A 20,967-nucleotide genomic window follows, 5' to 3' on the forward strand; every position below is an offset into this window, starting at 1 on the left:
GACGGGGTCTGGCGGGGCCTGAGGCGCCGTGTCCGGCGCATTCCCGGGGAGCGGCATTCCCGGGAGCCAGCGCTCCCAGCCCGGCATGCAGGCAGAGCCCTGGGCGCCCCGGGGCTGCCAAGGTCTGTTTTCCGGGAATAGCGGCTGTGCCAGGGAAAGGGAAAGTGCCGTTAGAGCCCCGCAGGTGAGCGCGTTCGCCGCTCTGCGCGGGTGCCCGCACCGCCGTGTAGCGGTTCCCTGGAAAAGCTGCCTCGGGCTAATTAAAGAGGAAAGTTGAAAACCCACTTGGCCAGAAATGTGAATAAATAAATAATGTGTATTTGGAGCCTCCGTATGGGGGAAGAGAGATTAAAACTTCCTATAACGGATGTTTGTGAGTTGGTTCTACTTTTTTCCCCTGGAGTTTAACGCTCTAGAGCCAGCATTTTACTGAAAACATATGTGCACTTGTGCCATTATTTTTATGGAAATACTGGGAAATTCTGCCTTTGAATTCAGTTATTCCTTCTATTGAGTCTTCTAAACAGTGTGCTTTTAAGAAGCTTAAGTTTTTGTCAAAACAATCTATAAAGCTATTTTTTTAAAAGATAAAAGTAACTCCAGAAAAAATGTAATAACCTTTTTTCTTCTGGGAAAAAAAGGTTTAAAAGCATTTATTTAGTCACGAGTGTTAAGTGTTAAAGCTCTCATCTGGGAAACAGATTTTGTGACCATAAGAGCTGCTCATCTGGAAAATAGATTTTGTTACTGTTTTAGTGCAGAAGAGTTTCCATTCTGAATGATTTCTGGTGTGCTTCAGCATGGAAGAATATTAATTGAATTATGTAATTTTATTTGTTTCCTAAAATAGTTATTTTAGTAAAATATTTGCCTGTGTTTACATAATTAATATTTATTATTATTTTTTAATATTTTTGTGTACCTCCAAATATTTCCCAATATTGTCTTAGGAAACAGAAGTGAAATTCGTGTGTAACTCTGGTACACTGCTTCTCCCTCCCTTCAGATCACATTTGTTTTTACAGGGAGATGCTTCTGTTGTGTGGTTTGTGTTTTGCGTGTTATTTTGTCAGAAATAGTCAAGTACAGAATATTTCTTGTCTTGAAAATTACCAGTGTTTTTGTGTATGGTGGGCTCTAAGTAAGGTTGTGTTTTGCTGTCTTAACGTTAGTTATTATTATGCTATAGTTTTTAATTTTGTTGTTTAGGGAGACTTTGGTTGTGGGGTTTTTTTTCCTTCTTATTCATGCTTTCAGTCTTGGAAGTCTCTATGCAACATCCCAATATTTCTGGATCATACAGTTTGCATAGCTCCCAAATTTTTTATATTGGGTGTTTTTTATTTAGTACCTAAAATCTGCTGTGTACAGATGACATTTACATGTGTTTCTCTGCACTGGGAAATGAGTGTTCTGTGCTGTTCTGCTGGCTCAGGCCTCAGCGGTGTTGAGGTCAACAGTAGTGTTTGTGTAAATGTTTTACTAACTCAATCTCGAGTTAACTTTCAACTTCTTGAAATTCATCCTGTGTAGTTATATAATCATGTTTCACTGCTTGTATTGAGTAATGATAAACTCAAATTTGAATAAAACAACTCGATTGGTATTTGATGTGCCTTCATGACCTTATAATTTGCCTGATACATAGTCCACTCCTGTTAGCTGGCAGCCGAGGTGACGGAGCGCAGGCACGGTGTCTCTTGCCTTGGTGCTCTGGAGGTGGTTTTCATTAGGAGTCCCTGGAGTGGAATAGCTGTTGTTGATTCCATCCTGCTTCAGGTGTGTGCCTAACATGTTCATGGTCAGTGCTGATTATTACTGCTCCTTTTGAAGGACAGTAACTGAGCCTATTGATAGGGAGCTGTAGGCTTTACCTGGCTGAACTGCTTGATTGCATTAATAACCTTGTGCTCACATAACAATTACCCTGTTTTCTCCTTTCTGTTTATTCTTCATTTTCTCCACCCTCTTGAGTTCTGATACCAGCTAGGACTTTTAAGTTGTTTGAGAGGAACTGTTTTGAAAATATATTTATCCTTCTCAGTAACTTATGTCTTGTGTATTTCTACCCTGAATTTTTTCTTCCATACTTTCGATTCTGTCTTTCCACATTTTTTCCATTTCCATTTCTGTTATGCTCTCCTGACTTCTTTCTCTTGCTCTGATTTCTTACTCTTATCTGTTGTCATTCTTCTTGTGGACATTGTTTTGCTGGTGTGCTTGATTAAATGGACTTCACCAGTCATTGAAGGGGCTCAGCGTGCGTTTTTCATTCTTAATGAGGGAGAGGAAAAATAAAATCCCGTGGTGATTGGTTGTGAGTTTGACGTTTTGTTGGAGTTCTATACTTCCTTAGAAGTATAAAAGGAGAAAGGAAAAAAGGGGAAATGTAGAAAACAGAAAGTGGTGAATATCTGAGAAGGGATGGAGAAGAGAAGCTTTGTGAGGAAATTTCATGCGAGACTAAGGTTCTCGTAGGTCTGGTAAGGAAAGTATGAGTTAATGATGGCAGTTGCTCAGATATTTTCGGATCATCAGAGATTCTGAGGCTTACATAACTGTCACATGTGCTGTTTGTAATAGGACTCTGGAGTTTGTTCTTAAGACAGGTGCTTGGGTTGCATTTGTGGTAGTTCATTAAACAAAATCCTTACATTGCATGAGAATAAGAACACCTCTTCAGACCTGCTGGAAGGTGGCTCTCACTAAGGCACCTTACAGTTCTGTTAAAACAGTGCAGCTGCTTGGATTTTCAGTGGCCCTCCTTGCTGTGGTGAAGCAAACCTGGGTAATGCCAGCTGCGTCTTAGTACAAATCCATAGCCACAAAAGTGCCAAACTGCTTGGCTCGTCTCATCAAGCCTCTCCAGGAGAGCACTTTGTTACAGAATTACCTACTTACTCCTTTCCACATAAAATCTGTATACTTTAGAAGTTACTGCAGTTGGAGTTTATTTGTCTGCTGGTGGAATTGTGGTCAGTTCTTTCCAGAGTGTGCTTCTAAGGCAGAGAGGATCAGGAGTCTCTGCCCGCATTTCTGCATTTTTGAAATGGGAGGATAAAAATAAAGGTCACAGCAGACAGGTGAGGTTACCCATCTGCAGTGGGCTGTGCACTTTGTGGCTCTAGACATAGCAGAATGCTGGAGTGAGTTACAGAGGTGCCTGAGGAATGTGATGTTTTTTGCTGGGAATGGGTAAAAGTTAATCTCCCTTTGCTGTAACTGGGGACAAAGGTGAAGAATGGAAATAATAAATGTCTTACAAGGGCTGAATCTGAGATAAAAGGAAGTGGTATAAGTGAGATTTTTGGGTGTGGGAGAAAGGTGTGAGGAAATAGAGGCTATGGTAAACACACATAGAAACGAAAGGGGAGGGTTTAGGAATGAATACATGTAGGATAGAGACAGCAAGTGAAGATTTCAAGAGAATGAACATGGTGGGGCTAAGCAGATTGCTAAAAAGCAGTCAAGTGTAAGAGCAAGCAGTGGGCAGGGGTCTTGGGCACAGCTGATGAACAGCCACATAAAGTAGAATCTGCAGTGCTGTGGGTGGATGCATGCGTTACCAAGTGTCTGGGAAGTGATAAGGAACTGTTTGCACCTTCTGTATGCAGAGTGCTCTGTGTGTGGGCTGGTGCAGGCGATACTGCATATGGTGGGACATCTGGCCACATGCTCTTTTCTGCTGTTAAAGATGCCTAGATAATGTCCTTCTTTTTACCTGGGCACCCCATGATTTCTGGGCCCATGTATTTTATTAGCATATCTTAGGAAAAATACATGCAAAGGGATAGGTGTTAAGGGACCATGTAGTTGTATCTTGATATCCAATACTGTGTAACACAGCTTTGGGACACTGTTGTTAAAAGCTCTGTAAGCAACCTGAGTCTTTGGGGCAACTGCTTTAGGTTTGTGAGAGTGTGTGGGTTTTGCTATGATTTTTTTGTTGTTGTTTATAATTCTAAAAATAAGAACCAAATCAAAAAAACAGAAAAGAAAAATATGAAAAAATAGGGAGAGGCAGAGCTCAGGTGCATTTCAGTTCAGCCCCTCTGGTGCAGCTCAGGCTTTTCTCGGAGATGGGGATGCTGCTGGAAGGATATGCCTTCATTCTCTCTGTGTGCTATTCTCTCCCAGCAGCTGTTCTTAGCCCGAGATGAAATTCTCTTTGTTTGTGACTCTGAATAATACTTGTGTTCTGCCACAGCATCTCAAGTGTGCAAATGTTACAGTGATTCTGCCCAGAGTTCCCCTCTGGCACTGCTGCTTTTCAGATAATATTTGGGCTTTTGGGAGGAGGTACTGGAGACTCTGAATATTTAAAACCTGCAAGACAAATAAGAGGAAGAAATTGTCTAAAAGTGGAAACTAGAAACACTGGAAAGCAAACTACTCTGTCTCTTCTGCGCTTGGGAAATGAAGAGACCTTTACTCTGAAAGTACAAATTAGTTAGATGTAATTATAGCACTAAGTGCAATAAACTCTTTTTGGATGAGGTGTTGGAAAGCACCTAAAGGGAGAATGTATATGTACAGAATGGTTTATTTATTTTCTTTTTTAACAGAGTTTTAAAGGAGAGAGCTCTTGGTAATTTCCATTCCTTCTTTCTTTTCTTTTTCTCTTCAGGACCTTCTGCAGCCCTGTTATTGCTGATACGTGCTTGACAGCCTCAAGAGGTCCTGGCAAGATGGCATCTTCCAGACTTCCCATCCTTATAGCATTGGCATTTTCCTCTTTGCCCTTCGTTCTTTCACATTCAAACAGGGAAATGTGGTTTCAGGAGTTCTTTCCACCTAATGTGTGCCCTATAAATGCCAAAGCAAACACTTTTTATGGCATCATGTTTGATGCAGGAAGCACTGGAACCCGTATTCATATTTACACCTTTGTGCAGAAGAGCCCAGGTAAGACCCCCATGTATGTTGACTTAGATTCCATCTTCTCAAAACAGTTTTGTTTTTTGCCAGCTCAGCATTTGGGAGCAGCTGAAGATTTCTACAGTTTGTCCTTCAAATGGTCCTCCTGCAGGTGTTTGTTGTCCATTTGTCATGGTGTTTTGCTGTTTAAATACCTTTTTTGTAGGTCTTTTGAGTCTCAGAGATACAATTCTGGGTATACTGGAGAATTCTAAATTTTCAAACATTTTCATCTATGCAGCTGCTTAAAAGGAATATCTCATTGAGATAAAAAGATACTTAGGCTGGTTTTGTCAGGTTGCATGTTACCTTAAATTTTATCGTGAGATACTTGAATTCTGCATATGTTTATGTCACATTTTGTAGCAAATTAAAATCAGTAAATTAAAGAGCTATTAAGTACTGAAGGTCTGAGCCATTCCCAGGAGAAGTGTGCTAAGAGGCACCACACTCCTGTGTATCTGGTGCTCTCATGGTGTAGAGGTGCCTGATTTTGGCTGCATGTATGACAGGATGGATTCAGGAGGATGAAGTAGCTTGGGTACAGTGAGCCAGCAGGTTTGCAAAGGTTGAGGGCTGCTTGCTGGGTCATAGTGCTTATGTGTCTCTGCATGATTTCATCCATGGTTTGGAAGGACTGGTACAAGGTCCAGTTGTGTTTGACTCAGCCTGGCTTGCAGTATGCATTACTCAGGGATAGCTTCTACACCCCAACTGCTCTGGGAGCAGTGGTCAAACTTGTTTGGCTTCTCAGTCAAGTACTTGAGCACAGTTAGCTCTGTTCTGTCTGAGTTGGATGAATCACCTTAGGATAATTGGGTATTGATGGTGTGTGTCTTAATATGCACTAGTATTTCACAACTTTTTTAAGGACAGAAAGGGAAAGAAATTCTGTTAAGACTAGGTGACAGTTATGCTGCATTGTTGTAACTTACTGTAGTTCACAAATGCTAAATGAACATACTTTTAATTATTACAACATGTTATTAATAAATTGTTTGTGAACTTGGAGGGTACAAGGGCAAGTTTCTGCTAAATATGTTCCTGAAGTGAAGGTACAAGGCTTGTTTCAGGAGGGGAATAATCTTGTTTGCAAGGAGAATCAAGGATAGTCACTTCACAGGAGTTGAGGGCAACCTTTTGGAAATTAAAGAATAAGATTTGAGTTGTTGACTGCATCATGTAATGTTTTGTTTGTGCAGAAAACCTTCCAGAGGTGGAAGGGGAAATCTTTGAGTCTGTGAAGCCAGGTCTGTCTGCATATGCTGATCAGCCTGAAAAGGTAGGACTGGCCTTCATTCCCTGGGAGTTGGTCGTGCTTCTGTTATAGTCATTAGAGTCTACCAAGTTCAAGTATTACTGATTGCAATTGCAAAAAGTCAAGAAGAAATGTGAAAGTTCTGCTGCTGTCTCTCTAAACCTGTTCCTCTACTTTTGTGAGTTAAGTTTAACATGGTGAAATAGGAGCTGGTGTTTTACATATTTCATCAGTGGAACAGTGGATTAATTAATTGCTTCAATGTTTATATAACTAGACTATATGCCTTTGAGAATTTCAAAGACAAAGTGATTTTTGTCTCTAGCAGCATCCATATTCAGTGTTTATTTCCTCTACAGCTACCCCAAATATGAGTAAATGCATACTCTGTCTCATTTAGAAATACTTTTCTCAGTTCTGAAGTAAGCTGCCATTTTCCAGACCCCCTGTGCTGACAGGAAGCTCTTTCACAAACTAAAGGAGGTGCCAGAGAAATGACAGATTAGATACACTATTTTGTGTGCTTCAGCAGCCTTGAAGTTGGGAGCTAGCATTATGGGGATTTCTGGTTTCTCATTTGCTCAGTTGGATTCCATGCTACAGGAATTTGAGTGTGACACTTCATGGAAGAGTGAATGGATTGGGGATTTTTTTAAAACTTTTATAAGATCACCTATGATTCCAGTAAAACTTGTTTTTTGGGTAAGAGAGGAGAACTCGGCCCAAAATAGATTTCTAGGCATTTCACAGGAGAATATTTATTGCTAATGCCAAACTGCGATTGTTAGAGCAGTGGAAATAATTGAGAGCCAGCAGTGATGTCTGTACCCTGTGTGGTAACCATTGCACAGCTGGCATTTTAATTACAATAATTGCTATGGACACACTTGGAATTCTTATGTTGCATTTAGTGAAATCTACAGATGTTTGCTGTTGTATTAAACATGTTTACAACAATACATACATAACAGTAAACATTACAAGTACACTCATATATAACAGTAAGCATTACAACAACAGAGTCCATCCCCTCCAGGGGCTTTTCCCGAAGCACCCAGCCAGGAGCATCTGCAGCTAATCTAGCAGTGATCCAACGAAGGATATTGCTGCCAGACTGCCACAGAGCCCTGGCATGTCCAGAGCTTCTCCAACCCTCTCCTGGGGTCTACCCTCATGGGGTCAGTCTTCTTCTGATATTATTCATGCCCTTCTAGGGGAACTCACCATCTTCTCCTGGGACTCTCCTTGTCCTCGCTGCAACCCTCTCTGGGACTCTCCTGCTTCTTCTTGCAGTCTTCTGACTCTTTGTCCAGCTCCACCCTTTTATGCCCCTGGTGCTCAATTACTTACAGGTGTTAACACAGCTGCAACTCATTGGGGAATACTGTGCCCCCTTACAATTCTCCCTACAGTTTGCCCTTGCTTTGGTAGCCTCAGTCAGTAATTGCACCATTTAGTTTCATCATCCTGCAAGATGTTTAGGTTTGTCAGGTTATCAGTTCCCTCGCCTCCCTCCATCCTTTCAAAAAAATACCTTCCACAAACACTGATATTGATCTTCCTTAAAATATATTTGTGAATACAACTTTCCTTCCAATGCAGACATTCTGCTTAATGTTCTAATGAGATGTCTGGCATGGTTTTTGTACTTATCTTGGGTGTGAGTATCTTCTGCTATTGAATACTGTTCTCACAGTTTTGAGGGGAAACTGAGAGGCATATTCTCTGATGGCCTGTAGGAGGAAACCATATAAAAAGCATATTTTTCCTTTTAGGGTGCTGAAACTGTCAAAACATTGCTGGACATGGCTGTAGATGCTGTGCCACCTCATCTCTGGAAAAAGACCCCAGTGGTGTTAAAAGCCACAGCTGGACTTCGCTTGCTGTCAGAGGAGAAAGCTCAGGCTCTGCTTTCTGAGGTAGTACTGAGTTGGATGCACTGGTATTGTTCTCCCTGTTTCTTTTTTTTTTTAAATTCAGTTCTCTATTCTGTTTAGCATAAGAGAATTTAATCTCTGAAAAGAGACTGTAATCCCATGATAGCATAAAACTCACAGAGTATCTTGTCTGGTCCTGAAATCCTGTGTCTTGCTGTGACACAAGGCATGGAGAGAGACCTACAGTAGTTCTTTCTTTCCTAGCCCCTACTCCACACACTTGTCTTAGTTTCTACTGCTGTATAAAACAAAACTTTGTCACCCTCAGAGCGGAACAAGTCTCTGAAGACCAAGCAATCGAATCACTATTTCTTTGCTCAGGTGAAAGAAGTCTTTGAGGAATCACCATTCCTGGTTCCAGAGGACAGTGTTGGCATCATGGACGGATCTCATGAAGGTGTGTTTTAGGAGGGGTAAAAAGTAAAAGCAAAGAGAAATGGGAAAAAGAGGGATATCTTAGGAACATGAGAGGGAAAGAAAAATGGTCCCTAAACTAAGCAGAAAAAAATAAAATGTTTCTGACCCTGTTTGAAACAATGCAATCCTGCCTTTTTGAGGTGCTATTCATTACTTGGTCACCTGTTGGGCTACAAATGCAGATAGACAAAAAGATTTCACAAGTTTCAGGACAAAACTTTATCTCAACAATAAGCATTGCCTGATGCAGGCTGACCAGCTGAAGCCTGCTCCTGGGAACTGGTGCAAAGGAGGTGGTGTCCACCTCTGAAAGGCTACATGACAATATTTAGCAAGCTGGGAAGCTTATGGAAAATGCCTTGTAAATTCTGCAATATTAGCATTAAAAATAACCTATTATGATCAGCTCATCAATTTTCAACCTAAAATTGGGAGGATTGTGAATATTAGAGGAGAATGAAGGATAATTGGCAAGTATTAAAAATAGATAACTAAATAATAAAATAGTAAGTTAAAAATATTCTGTTGGGAAAAATACTGCTAGTAAAGTAGCCAACAAGTACTGTAAAATACAAGAAAAGGTGAAATATGTTGTAGGTTTGGAGTGAGCAATGATTTTGCAGTGCAGAAAACAGTGTAACATTCTGACTACATATCCAGACTTACTACCTTGGAGAATGGGCAAGTAATAATCACCTGTATGGATGCCTGATGAAAAAAAACATCCTGTCATGTTATGTTCAGTTCAGAACTCTTCCTTATGGCAGATAAGTTGCCACTTTGGAAGGTGTTGAAGGAAAGAATTATCACAGTGCTTAAACTACTAATAAATGGAGGAAGATTAAAGAAAAAATCTGTCCACATGGGCTGTGAGAAAAGGAGAAGTATCATAAAGTCTTCAAGTATTTTTGTCACTATGGATTAATGGGTGAATTGTACAGTAGGGAGAACTCTTTTATTGACATGGGGCAGTACCAATGAGGCATAAAGAGCACAGGGCAGCCTGCCAAATTTATTTAAAATCCCTACCTCTTCTACTGTCACATGTGTGGGTGAGAATCATGTCAGTGTCAAGCAAGCCACTGGAGTCAAAGGAGCTGTTTGTGTTTTACTGGTTGCTGCTCTGTCTGCAGTGTAATTATAGAAACCTTAAGATTAAAACACAGAGTGGTGTGAATGCAGTTTTCAGATTAGGAATTGAAATGCTGGACTGCAAAAACAGCCCCAAGGAAACTTGTGCATTGTGTCAGCTCATTACTTCTTTGTATGTTGTTTGGATAATAGATATGATTTATGTGTGCTGCAGTTGCATGGATATTACAAAGTCCTACCTATTTCAGCTCATGAGACTTGTATGAATCAGTAATGCATCATATAATTTAATTATGAGTTTGAAATAATCTCTGAAGTCTGGGGTGGTTGGGTTAAGCTAATAATGACTTCCAGGTAAATAAATAACCTGCGGAGGGCTAGGAACAGTGGGCAGGAGATTGTGGGAGTATTTAATGGTGACTGGTTTTTTTTCTTTTTTTTCACTCATTGCAGGAATTTTAGCTTGGATCACTGTGAACTTTTTGACAGGTAATTAATTCTGTATAACTACTCTAAACTTGAACTTGAGTAACTTCTCTGGAGATGATCACCCTAAGTTCCTCTGCCTTGGCCATGCTTTTTCTGCCTGCTCTCTCACCAATGCTAAAGCAGAGGATTGCCTTGGGCAGACTGTGTTCCAGAGTCTGTAGTAAGAAGGAGACATCTTAACCCTGAAGGTGCCAAAATTTACTCAGATCTTGGAGGCACTGGCAGGCTGGTTTCCCTAACATGCTTTGGGGAGTGGTACTGCTCATGTGTGGGAAACAAGTTCTTGCAGCGTTCTTCATCCCAGTGTGAGCTGTGCAGCTACAGTGGTGCTGCGGGGCATGGTGCCTTAGCACTACTGCCTCTAAGAGCTTCTGGGAGTGCAATCTAGAGAAAAGAAAATCAGTACTCTAGTAGATAGATGAGCAAGCATAAAAGCTGCTCTGGGTGAAGAGAAATTATAATAGCTGGTTTGGCTCTTACTACCCTTCCTTCCCCTACTGCTTTTGCCCAGCTACATGGTGGTTACAAAATTTGTGTACTTTCCCTGACAGTCTTCTGCAGGAGATACTTTGTCCCTTACTTTCAGCTTTTGCTTGATATCTGGAGATTTATCTGCTTTTGTCTCTTTGGAGGAGAGATTGGAATCAAGGAAGAAAGTCTGTGTCTCATTCTGTAATACCTTCTGTTTGCCTGCCTGTTCTCTTTGAGGTTTTTTCTTTGAAGGGCAGCTCAGCCCTCCTTGTATTGCTGTGATCACCTGGGGGCTGCCTGAGCATCCACACAGTGTCTGCATTTCAGCATTTGTGCACTTGGGGCTGTTCTGAGCACGGTGTTGTTTGCAGGGCAGCTGTCTGGCCAGAACCAGCAAACTGTTGGGATTCTGGACTTGGGAGGAGCCTCAACCCAAATCACATTCCTGCCACGGTTTGAGGTGAGGAGTGGTTAAAAGTGTGTGGGTTGGGACTGCAAGGCTGGTGGAGAGACCTGAGCACTGCTGCACTCTCTGGTGCCACTTTGTCAGCAGTGGCACAAGCAGAACATCCCTGGTTTACAGAACATCTGTATTTCTGTTCCCTTTGAGATCCGGCTGATAGGCGCTGCAAACAAAGGAGCCTGAATCATGAGGAAATAAAAAGAAAGCAAATGAGTAAAACCAAAAAGAACCAGCTTTTGTTTTCTAGACTGAGGCTGGGAAAGTCTCATTAATGTTGATATTGCTGTGTATTCAGCAAATGTAGAACATTTCTAGGTAATGTTCTTGAATATTAGAAGAATGTAGGGGCTGGTCTATCTTCTTTTTTTTCCCATTCGAGTCTGATAACAGATCTTCACTAAGTTTTGGAGGGGAGGAGTGTTGTGTAGGGTAAATTTCTTTAATAGCAGCAAAGTCAGCACAGTCAGTTCTCTGTTTTCTTCGCAGTTTCTTCTCATTCCTTTTGAGCATTCTGCTCTCTGTCCCCCAGACACCTCTGCTGGATTTTTTAGTAGTTCTGTAGCTGTTTAGAAACAATTTGAACTGGGACCCAACTCTGCAGTTTGCATGAGAAAATTACCTATTCTGTACCTTCATATTGTGATGTGTTTATGTCACTCTTTCTGAAGGAGTAATTTCTTTAACTTTTTTTTTATAGAACTTAAGATTATCAAAGGATGTTTGGTGGCTACAAAACACATGGCTTTCACATCAGGATACTCTAATTCTGCAACTGTGTGTTATGTTGAAACATGACATGCAACCTTATCCTGTTCAGCAAAGCCTCAAGTATACTCTGGGCTTGTCCTCTGTTTTGTGTTGATAACACCTGCTAAAGTGGGCACTGGACCAACAGGAAAGGGTGTTGCATGTCAGGGTTTTGGAGAATAAATAGAACTGTGAAATAGGCTGAACTGCAGCTCAGGATTCAAATGTCCCCTTCCAGCCTTGCAGGAAAAGGCCTGAAGTGTTTGCTGCTGACCAGGACTAATGGTGTGCATTTGTAGGGCAGTGTGGAGTCAAGGTTCATGCTTGTACACTATGTCTGCTTCTCACCTGTGCTGTCAAGTTCAAATAAATAAGCTTAGTATGTTTTTGGGAGTTTTTCCCATCTGACAGAATTAGTGGGGATACCTCCCTTTGATTTGCAGTGGAGACTTTTCCTTCCTGCAATCCGAGGCAGTCACATGCTTGCTCTTGTATTAGTTTTGAACAAAATACTGTAAGAGATTCATTAATTAAATACAAATTAAAAGCAAGTAGAGGAACATATAGTGACAACTGTATGGAGCTGATTTTAATTTCATGGCATTATTGCCAAAGCTAAAAGCAACTGAAAACCAATCATAGTAATTATGAAATTGTCTGTCTGGTGTCTGCCTCATTTTTTGTGAAAGTAGGGCATAAAAATTGTTTTCTCCAAACTAATTTTTTTTTGAGGATCTCTCCTTTAAATAGTTTTTGTGATGTAAGGTTTAGAAACAGAACTCAAAATATGGCAGTCTGTGTGTATGAGGCCAAGGATATGACTGCCATTTCAGTGATAATCAACTTGAGACCCAAAACAAATTTTGATTTGTATTTGCTCAGGAGAAGCTCAAGCTGAATACTGTCAAATTCCTTTCAGCTTTGAGCAGGCTTCTGTCTAGGACTCTAGAAAAAATAACCCAGATCTGGATCTCCCTACTTGAATGGTAACTGCAGGACTGTGCAGCTTCAGTTCTCTCTGACTCTGCTGCTTGGCCCAGAATAACCGCAGATGATAAAAGTGCTTGGAGCCAAGAAGGGGTGGGAGGATGGGGCCATGAGGAGAGGAGAGACAGAAACTGAGACTGAGAGCTTAGGGAGGGGACACAAAGAATCAGTAAATGATTGCTGAGCAGTTCAGCCTTGCAAGAGTGTGAGTTAATCTGACAGGAGGCTAGGGCAGGGTCCCAGGGGGATGGAGGTGTGCACAGAGAGAAGACTGAGAGGAAGAAACTGGAGGTGGTGAGACAAGAGGCTAATTTAGGTGAAGCAGCCCTAAGACTGGGAGTGAGTGGTCAGTGTTTCCCTGAGCACCAGCAAGACATTCGACATGGTGAAAATGGGGCCTATACCTTGTATTTTTAGTTCTTCTGAGTTCCTCAGTTTAGGTGCCTAGTGTGACTTGAAAAAGTTCATAGCACTTGTTGTGCAGCTGATTTCTGGTAATGGGGATGGGGACTCTCTACATGTCGAGTAACATGTAAGTACTCTAGAAAAATTCAGGTTACCTGAATTAGGAAGTGTTTTCATCCTGATCTGTTGTGCTTCCCTGTTATACATTGAAGTAGCACAAAGATGCATATAAATAAAATCAGTGTTAAAAGCTGCAGATATTACAGCAGTGGCAGCATTGGAAAGCTGTACTTTGTTTTCAAAGCAGATCAGATGAGTGTGCAGTAAACTGTATGGGTATATCTGTGTTACTACATTAAAGTTGGTTATTCTTTATTGCATAATATAAATGAAAACAATTTTTTCTTTTACTTAACTTCTAGGAAACTCTGAAGGAAACCCCTGAGGATTTTCTTACCTCATTTGAAATGTTTAATAGCACGTACAAGCTCTATACCCACAGGTGAGGAGCAAAAGACTGCTATTTCCACTGAGGAAATCAGTCCCTGAGCTAAGAGCCACATCATCCTGGTACCAGCAGCAGACACCATGACTTTTTTACTACTTATCTGCATGGAACAGTAGAAGTGGAACATGACATTAGCTGGCTGGAAGTGTTCCAGGATCATGGTTAACGTCACTGCAAGGGAATATTAGGCAGTCTGTCAAATGAAGGGACAGCATTGTGAACCCATATTTAAGGAAAAGAATTCTTATTACTGGAATCAAGCCAAATATTCTGAAACAAGCAGAAAGGTAGATATTGTGCCAGTAGTCAGAACTAAAAACGATCAGAGATTTGGAAGGAGGACTTCCTGAGACTTAGTGGAGTGAACATTACCATCTCAGCCAGTTATAGAATCTGGTTACTTGACAGCAGAGCTGGCCTAATAGTCATCCTCTCCTACTCCTTACATTTGCTGATGTAACTAATTGCTGTAGTCATTGATACAGTCCATTAGATCACCTAAAATAACTGGGATTGAAAAATCATCTCCTAAAAGTTGAGAGAGAGCTGGAGGTTAGTTTCCCTCTGGATATTCTGGAAATGTTTAAAATGACATGACAAAAGTGGTAAGTGGCCAAACACAGAGATGGGAATGAAAGGATCAACAGGATTTTAATCTAGCTGTGTTGCTGCAATGTGTGATGACATTCTCATAAGCATTGTTCATATTCTAGCTTATAATGAATGTAGCAGTTACTGTGGAGTCAAAACAGGTGAATTTCACACAAAGCCACAGTTCCTATTTTGTGGGAGGTTCTGCACTCTGCCCTAAGAGCACATAGTTTTGTGTGTGCTGCATAAGAGTGGCTGCCCTATTCCCATGCACTCAGCACACACCCTTCTTCCTCCCTCATTTTTAAGGTGGTGCTTTTTTGCTTTTCATGATCATCTTGTATAAATGCCACATCAGCTCTAACCACTTCCTGCAGTTTTAGATTCACCCATTTTACAACTCTTTGTATTTCTTGCGTTTGTGTCACTCTTTGGGCCCTCAGGGTTGTTCTGGCAAAGGGAACTCTGTTTTAGAGAGGGAGCCTTTTGGGAATCAGAGGAAGGAAATTTGGTTTGGGTGTTCCAGGACTTAGGAAGAGGGCTATGGGTAAAGTATACCAGATGTGCAGGAATCAAGACTATAACATCTGTCTTTTGTTGTTCACAGCTATTTGGGGTTTGGATTAAAAGCTGCAAGACTTGCAACGCTTGGAGCTTTGAACATGGAAGGTATGTTCATAAACTAAAACATTTAAGATTTATGAAGAGATGTTTAGACTCAGCCTTGTGTTAGCAGCCCATTTCCTGTGTGTCTTCACTTCTGTATCCTGTGCTTTTCTATGTTTCTGATGGTATATGTTTGTCTGAAAACAGCTACCGCTTGTTAAGGGGTTGTCTTTTGAGACAGCTGCTTTTCCCTGTTTTTGAGATCAACTAGCAGTGACATTCAAGTGCAAATTCCAGAAATGCACATGTGGGAGCATACAAACACCATGGCCAGCCACAAACACACAGCTTTACAAGCATCCACAGAAGCATAAGCAGCATAAACAGATCCTTTTCCTTAGGGTTGCTGCTTAGGCCAGACCCACTTTGTAGGATCTGCCTGGCCTGTAGCGTTCCCCAGACCTGTTGTGTGCATGCCCTAGTCTAGATAGAAGCCCAGGAGCACATCACATGCTCTCACTCAGTAACCTGAGTGCATATTCACATTCCTGAGTCTTTCCAGTCTCTCACCCAGAGCTTGGACCTTTTGTCTAGTCTCTGGCCAGGACCTGGGGTCTTTCCACCTTCTGGATTCTTACTTGGCAGCTAGATGGACTTATGATAATTACTGGAATGTACTCAAATCAAAAACATTTGGGAGTAGGGATTAAGAAGAAGATAGGACAGACTGCAATGATTGGTCACAAGGCTCAGACAGAAAAGCACATGGACCAGCTGCCTGCTTACTTGTGACTGTCTTCTTTTATAGTGCCCTCTGGTTTGCCATAGCTGCACTTCCCTGATCCCTTAATTCCCCCTTTTCCCAGCCTTTGAGCCTTTCCCTAAGCATCCCATAGCAAATTTTGCTGTCCCAGAGTGTGCCTCAAGCATACTGTTAGAAGTTTGCTTTTTCTGTGAGACCTGTGTGTGCAGCAATAATCATGTTTTCTTCTTATCAGTTACAGTATTTCTGGTTGAACCCCTCAAAGGTACATTCAGTGGATCCTGTGGTGGCCATTGATCTCTATCTTAGGAGGTTTTGTCTTCATTGCTCAGTTGTTTTGTTTGTCTTGGTTATCTGCTCTCATGAGGGTTTGTGCATCTGTGTGTTTATCACCTCTCATTTCTTGTCTTTTGTGGTGAATAGCCATTATCCAGATACCCTTGTACCATTTGTCTCATTAAGAAATGACAAGCCTAGCTGCTCTGCTGTTTGGAGGACAAAATGGATACAACTTTTCCAGACTTGAGACTGGTCCTTAATTTGTAATCAGTTAGTGCCACATCCATCAATTCAGATTTTTGTACTTCCACTTAAAGACTTTTTAATGAAGGTCTTTCAGTCTTTTCTGGTTCTGCCATTGATTTATAGCTATGTAAAATTCTATGCTTCCTGACTCTCCTCTCTGCTCTCTTTCCAGTTGTGGATGGACAAATGTTCCGCAGTTCTTGTTTGCCAAAGCAGTTGGAGGCAGAGTGGCACTTCGGGGGAGTGAAATATCAGTATGGTGGTAACAAAGAAGGTAAATAAAGGAGACTTGTTTCTTTTACAATAAGTCTTATCTCCAGAATCTGAGTTTTTCCTTGTCAAATATTTCCTCAGTTAACTGATGATGATTGGGATATGAAGGATATCTGTCCAGTTGAAAAGGTTGACTTCTGAGAAATTCAGGTTAAAATCTGAAGCTGTAAGAGTAGCTGACCTGTACCCCTGTCCTCTGACTGTGATCTCTTGTTACAAATCATACCTTTATAGGAAATGTTTAGAATTACTTGTGCAAATAAGAGAGGTTTTTCTGAGGCTTTGAGCAACGTGCAAAAATTCTGTTTGTGTTAGGGTACAAACATTTTGGCCTACCAGTTAATCTCACTTGTAGAACTGTTTCTTAAGTCTCTAATAATAATAAGTCTCTAATGCTGTGTAGAGAGGGTGAGTCTGCTGCCATCATAGACTTGAACGGACTGGGGACATGAGAGCTGAATTGCAGATTTCATGTGTGTGGAGTAGGTTGGTAAAATTACGATGTGCTGGGGAGAGAAAGCAAGGTTTTATCTAACATGTGGCAGCAAATGTAGAAGATTCTGCTGGCCACAGAACATGTCAATGGGAGTTTTGCCTGACATGGAAGTAGTTTGTGTGGCCCTTCTTTCAGACACAGCAGTGATCTGCTCTAACCAGTTCTCCTTGATGAGGGGCTTTTAGAGTCCTCACCTGTGTGTAGATGCCATGTTGGATTACAGAAGGGATATCTAAGCTCTTGTTCTGGTGCTTTAATCTCTGCTTCTTTAATTTTTCATCCTGTTGCCACTATTTCTTCCATCTCTTGCATATGCTCTTTGGCTCACCCAGTCTGTGTTTTTCCTGACAGGAGAAACAGGATTCAAGCCTTGCTACTTGGAAGTACTCAAGGTTGTCAAAGGGAAACTTCACCAACCAGAGGAGATTCGTGGAAGTTCCTTCTATGCTTTCTCCTATTACTATGATCGAGCAGCTGACACCAACCTAATTGGTAAATTTGGGATAATCTACTTCATGTGAGCATGCCTTCCAGAAAGTAGACAGAGGAACCCTGGTGGCTGGAGCCATGGGGAGCAGAGGAAAGCAATGTTATTGAGAAAGAGGAGATACACAAAATTCCTGGAGGGAAGGACATTTATCTGTCACTGCAGTTTGGTGTTCAGCGCATGAAATATACTCTGGGCTCCAGTTACACCTGCAGCTCTGTCTTCTGTTCCAAGCAGGTCTCACTCCTAGTGCAGCATCCCTGAGTTGCATTCTAGGGTCAACTTGGATAAAGAATTCAAATGCTGTCAGGTCTATGATGATGTTTTCTCACATCTTTTTCAGATTATGAACGCGGAGGTGTTTTGGAAGTGAGAGATTTTGAAAGAAAAGCCAAAGAAGGTAATTGTCATGAGCTGGGAAACTGGTTTGGACAAGAAATAACAAAAATATCAATGTGTAGGCAGCACATAATGTGACTTGGAAGAAAAGCAAGTTTATTTAACCTTTATTGCACTTACACCTGTCATGTTACTTTTATTAGTCAAAGACTCTAATGCAGAAGACAATACTGATAGAGCACTGAGGTGTTGGTGGATTTACAGCTCTGTTCAAGAGAAGGAGGTAGTTCACAGAGTCACTACAAAAGAAAGTGAATTTGCTGCATCAAGAGCTTCTGTCGAACTGCAACTCTCTGAGTTTAAGAGAGCACTGAATTCTGCAAGTCTGTCACCTTAAATCCTATTTAATCTCTAACAAAATGGAGGGACAGGGTTTTTAAGTCTAATAGCCTAGTCCACATTCCTTTACCTCCTCCTGTCTTTTTTCCTGAATGCTTGTTCTAGTTTTGTACCTCCTGTGGATAAAGAGCTCCCACCTTGCCTGGCTGCTGATGGCTAAAAGCAAATTACCTCTGTACTGTGATCATTCTCAAGACAATGAGAAGACCATATTTTTCAGCAGAAGATGCTTAATTATGTAGTTCAGGACTGACTTTTCCTAAAATAAGGCCTAAGTTTTAATGATTTTTCAGTTTAACTTAATCTCCCTGGAAACTTGGATGATTTTGAATAGGGGGATTAGGCTCTAAAGTTTGAGTGTGGGTTGGTTGTTATTTTTTCCCTGGATAGTGAGAGAGTTTATTTCCAAAGACGTAGCTAAGATCTTACCTAACATTATCAAACGACTTACTTAGCTTTAGACCATCAGGTGATCGGTTCTGTGAGCCTGAACTAATTCTTCTCTATCTCATTTCAATAGTAGAGGGATGCTGCTAATGTTTTCTTAGGGGGAAGTGAACTCTGCTCTTGCTGCTGGTAGAACAGGGCAGCAACAGTAGGTCCAGAACATGATGCTTAGTGTAAATACATTTCCCAGTCACTGTCACCCTGACTACGGAGTCTTGACTTGGCTGCAGCAAGCGAGTGGTTGGTTGGGCGATAGCCTCTTCCATTTCCTTAGACAAGTGTGGTTGGAAAACATACCATAAACTGCCATCCTAGAAAGTGGAATCCATTACTGGATCCATCCATGGAGAAGATGAAAACAAGTGATGCTGTGTTCTTGAAAAAATAAGTAATCTAACACCCTGCTAGTTATCAGTTGAGCAGAGGTTCTTCAAAAGAGCTGTGTGGATTATGTTGCTGTCATAAAAGGTGTAGTTTTGATGGAGTTATGAGAAACTGGATGTACTATATGGTTTATTCTCCAGCATTGTAGAACAGCTCTGTAGTGTGTACCATGTGTCGTACATAACCAGTAGAAGAGGGTGGCTTGTTTTAGTAAGCTTTGGCTTGAGTTCAGTTCAAATGTACAATGTGGATAAAAGTTGTTATTTTGCTGAGATCCCTTTTTTTTTTCTTTTTTCCTTCTCTAGTCTGTGATAACATGGAGAGGTACAACTCAGCCAGTCCTTTCCTCTGCATGGATCTCACTTACATCGCTGCTTTATTAAAGGAAGGTTTTGGATTTAGGGACAACACAGTCTTAAAGGTGAGAAAAAACAGTTAAATCCCTATTGATTAACATGCATTAGTTAATTTTTCTGACTAATTATCTACTGAATCTTTCCAGATTTGTAACATGTAGTTACTGTCATTTGTGTAACTTATGAATCTAGAGAACTGTCAGGAATAACTTGTTTTTCTTCCTTTATAGTTGACGAAGAAAGTAAACAACATAGAGACAAGCTGGACTTTGGGTGCTACCTTTTACCTGCTGCAGTCTCTGGGGATGACATATTGACTTGTGATACTGCTGTGGACTTCAGCATTTCTGAAAATGCTGAGAAAGTAAACTGCAATCTCCAGGTATGGTGTTCAGCTGGACTGGTCACAGAGCAGAACATGGACCAAAAATATATGACAGCTCTTTACCCTGGATTGGCATTGTGCCTAATGAGAGTATGATTTATAACTGTGATTGCCATAAATGATCCAGAATCTGCCTTAAGAAAGTCAAAAGGTCTAAACTCCAGCAGAGAATAAGCAAGGGGCTCAAAACCAGCTTTCACCAGCAAGTTTGTTAGAAGCACAGAGTTCCTGGATGTGGTGGCAGACTACAGACACATGATTTCCCCTACCCCCTTCTATTTTAAACATGCATAACTTCAGTTTGCTTGTGAGATGTTAAATACAGAAATTAGGAATAGCATCAACAGTGATGCAGAGAAAAGTGAACAACTCTGGATGCTGCCAACCTCAGTGTTCCAAAAACCCAGCTGCTAGCTTAGCAAATACATGGCAAGAATATTCCAGTCTTTCACGGGTCTGCTGTAAGTATACTTTGGGCATGGTTTTAGGAAAGGTGCTGGCTAAAACATAGTCATTTACCAAGCATTTTTTTGGGCAGTAGGCATTTCCTAAGCAGAATGTGTGCCTGTGTTTCAGTTTTGCTGCCCTTTCCAAGTCTGTGCAGCTACACCGTACATCTGACTACCAGACTTGATAAATTTATTCATTCAGCATGTAGTCATAACACATAGTTGTGCTGGCACAACGAGGCAGCAGTGCCAGCTATTGAAACTCAACTGCCAGAAGATGAGCTTGTCACATTCCACCCACAAGGAGACTGCAGTCAGATGAAATGGCTGATCTGACAGCTCACTTTGCTTTGAGAGCCAGTTCTGTTTCTCTGCTCTCAGCAAGGCACACCCACAGCCTTCTTCCCTCTGCTGCTGGTGCTCCTCGGGTTCTTGTATGAACTGATTCAGGACACCTGACCTGAGGTGGTGCTCACCCAAGAGTCAAGTCTGGTGCTATCCCAAGGACAGCAGGCGGGTCACAGCCCAGCAAGGCCTGCTGGGCCAGCAAGAGGTCTGAGCGCCACAGTCCCTTTTGCTGGAGTGAGCTCTAAGGTGTGGCCTGCCATTTGAAACCCATCCATTGCCCTAAGTAAAAACAGCTGTAGAAATGTCTTCCACCCCATGAAGTAATTGGCAGCTTGCTACTGTCTTCACCTCTTCAAGGAATGTGTAAGGTACAGGTGAATTTACCCCATCACAACAAAGAGGTGTTACTGTTGTGACTAAGGGAAACT

The 20,967-nt window shown here is 41.4% G+C and overlaps 1 protein-coding gene across 1 annotated transcript; it reads left to right on the forward strand.

Annotated features, from left to right (window-relative positions):
- Positions 1-4,632: 4,632 nt before the first annotated feature.
- ENTPD5 (ectonucleoside triphosphate diphosphohydrolase 5 (inactive)) lies at positions 4,633-20,723 on the forward strand. Its single transcript, XM_031065160.1, has 13 exons — positions 4,633-4,905; positions 6,120-6,199; positions 7,951-8,094; positions 8,434-8,509; positions 10,075-10,110; positions 10,953-11,041; positions 13,606-13,685; positions 14,890-14,951; positions 16,349-16,450; positions 17,297-17,437; positions 17,776-17,832; positions 19,307-19,422; positions 19,588-20,723. The coding sequence occupies exons 1-13, from the start codon at positions 4,689-4,691 to the stop codon at positions 19,672-19,674; spliced, it is 1,287 nt and encodes a 428-aa protein (XP_030921020.1). The 5' UTR covers positions 4,633-4,688; the 3' UTR covers positions 19,675-20,723.
- The last annotated feature ends 244 nt before the right edge of the window (positions 20,724-20,967 follow it).

This window comes from Geospiza fortis, unplaced genomic scaffold (genome assembly GCF_000277835.1).
Source record: "Geospiza fortis unplaced genomic scaffold, GeoFor_1.0 scaffold54, whole genome shotgun sequence".
In the NCBI taxonomy this organism is placed as follows: domain Eukaryota; kingdom Metazoa; phylum Chordata; class Aves; order Passeriformes; family Thraupidae; genus Geospiza; species Geospiza fortis.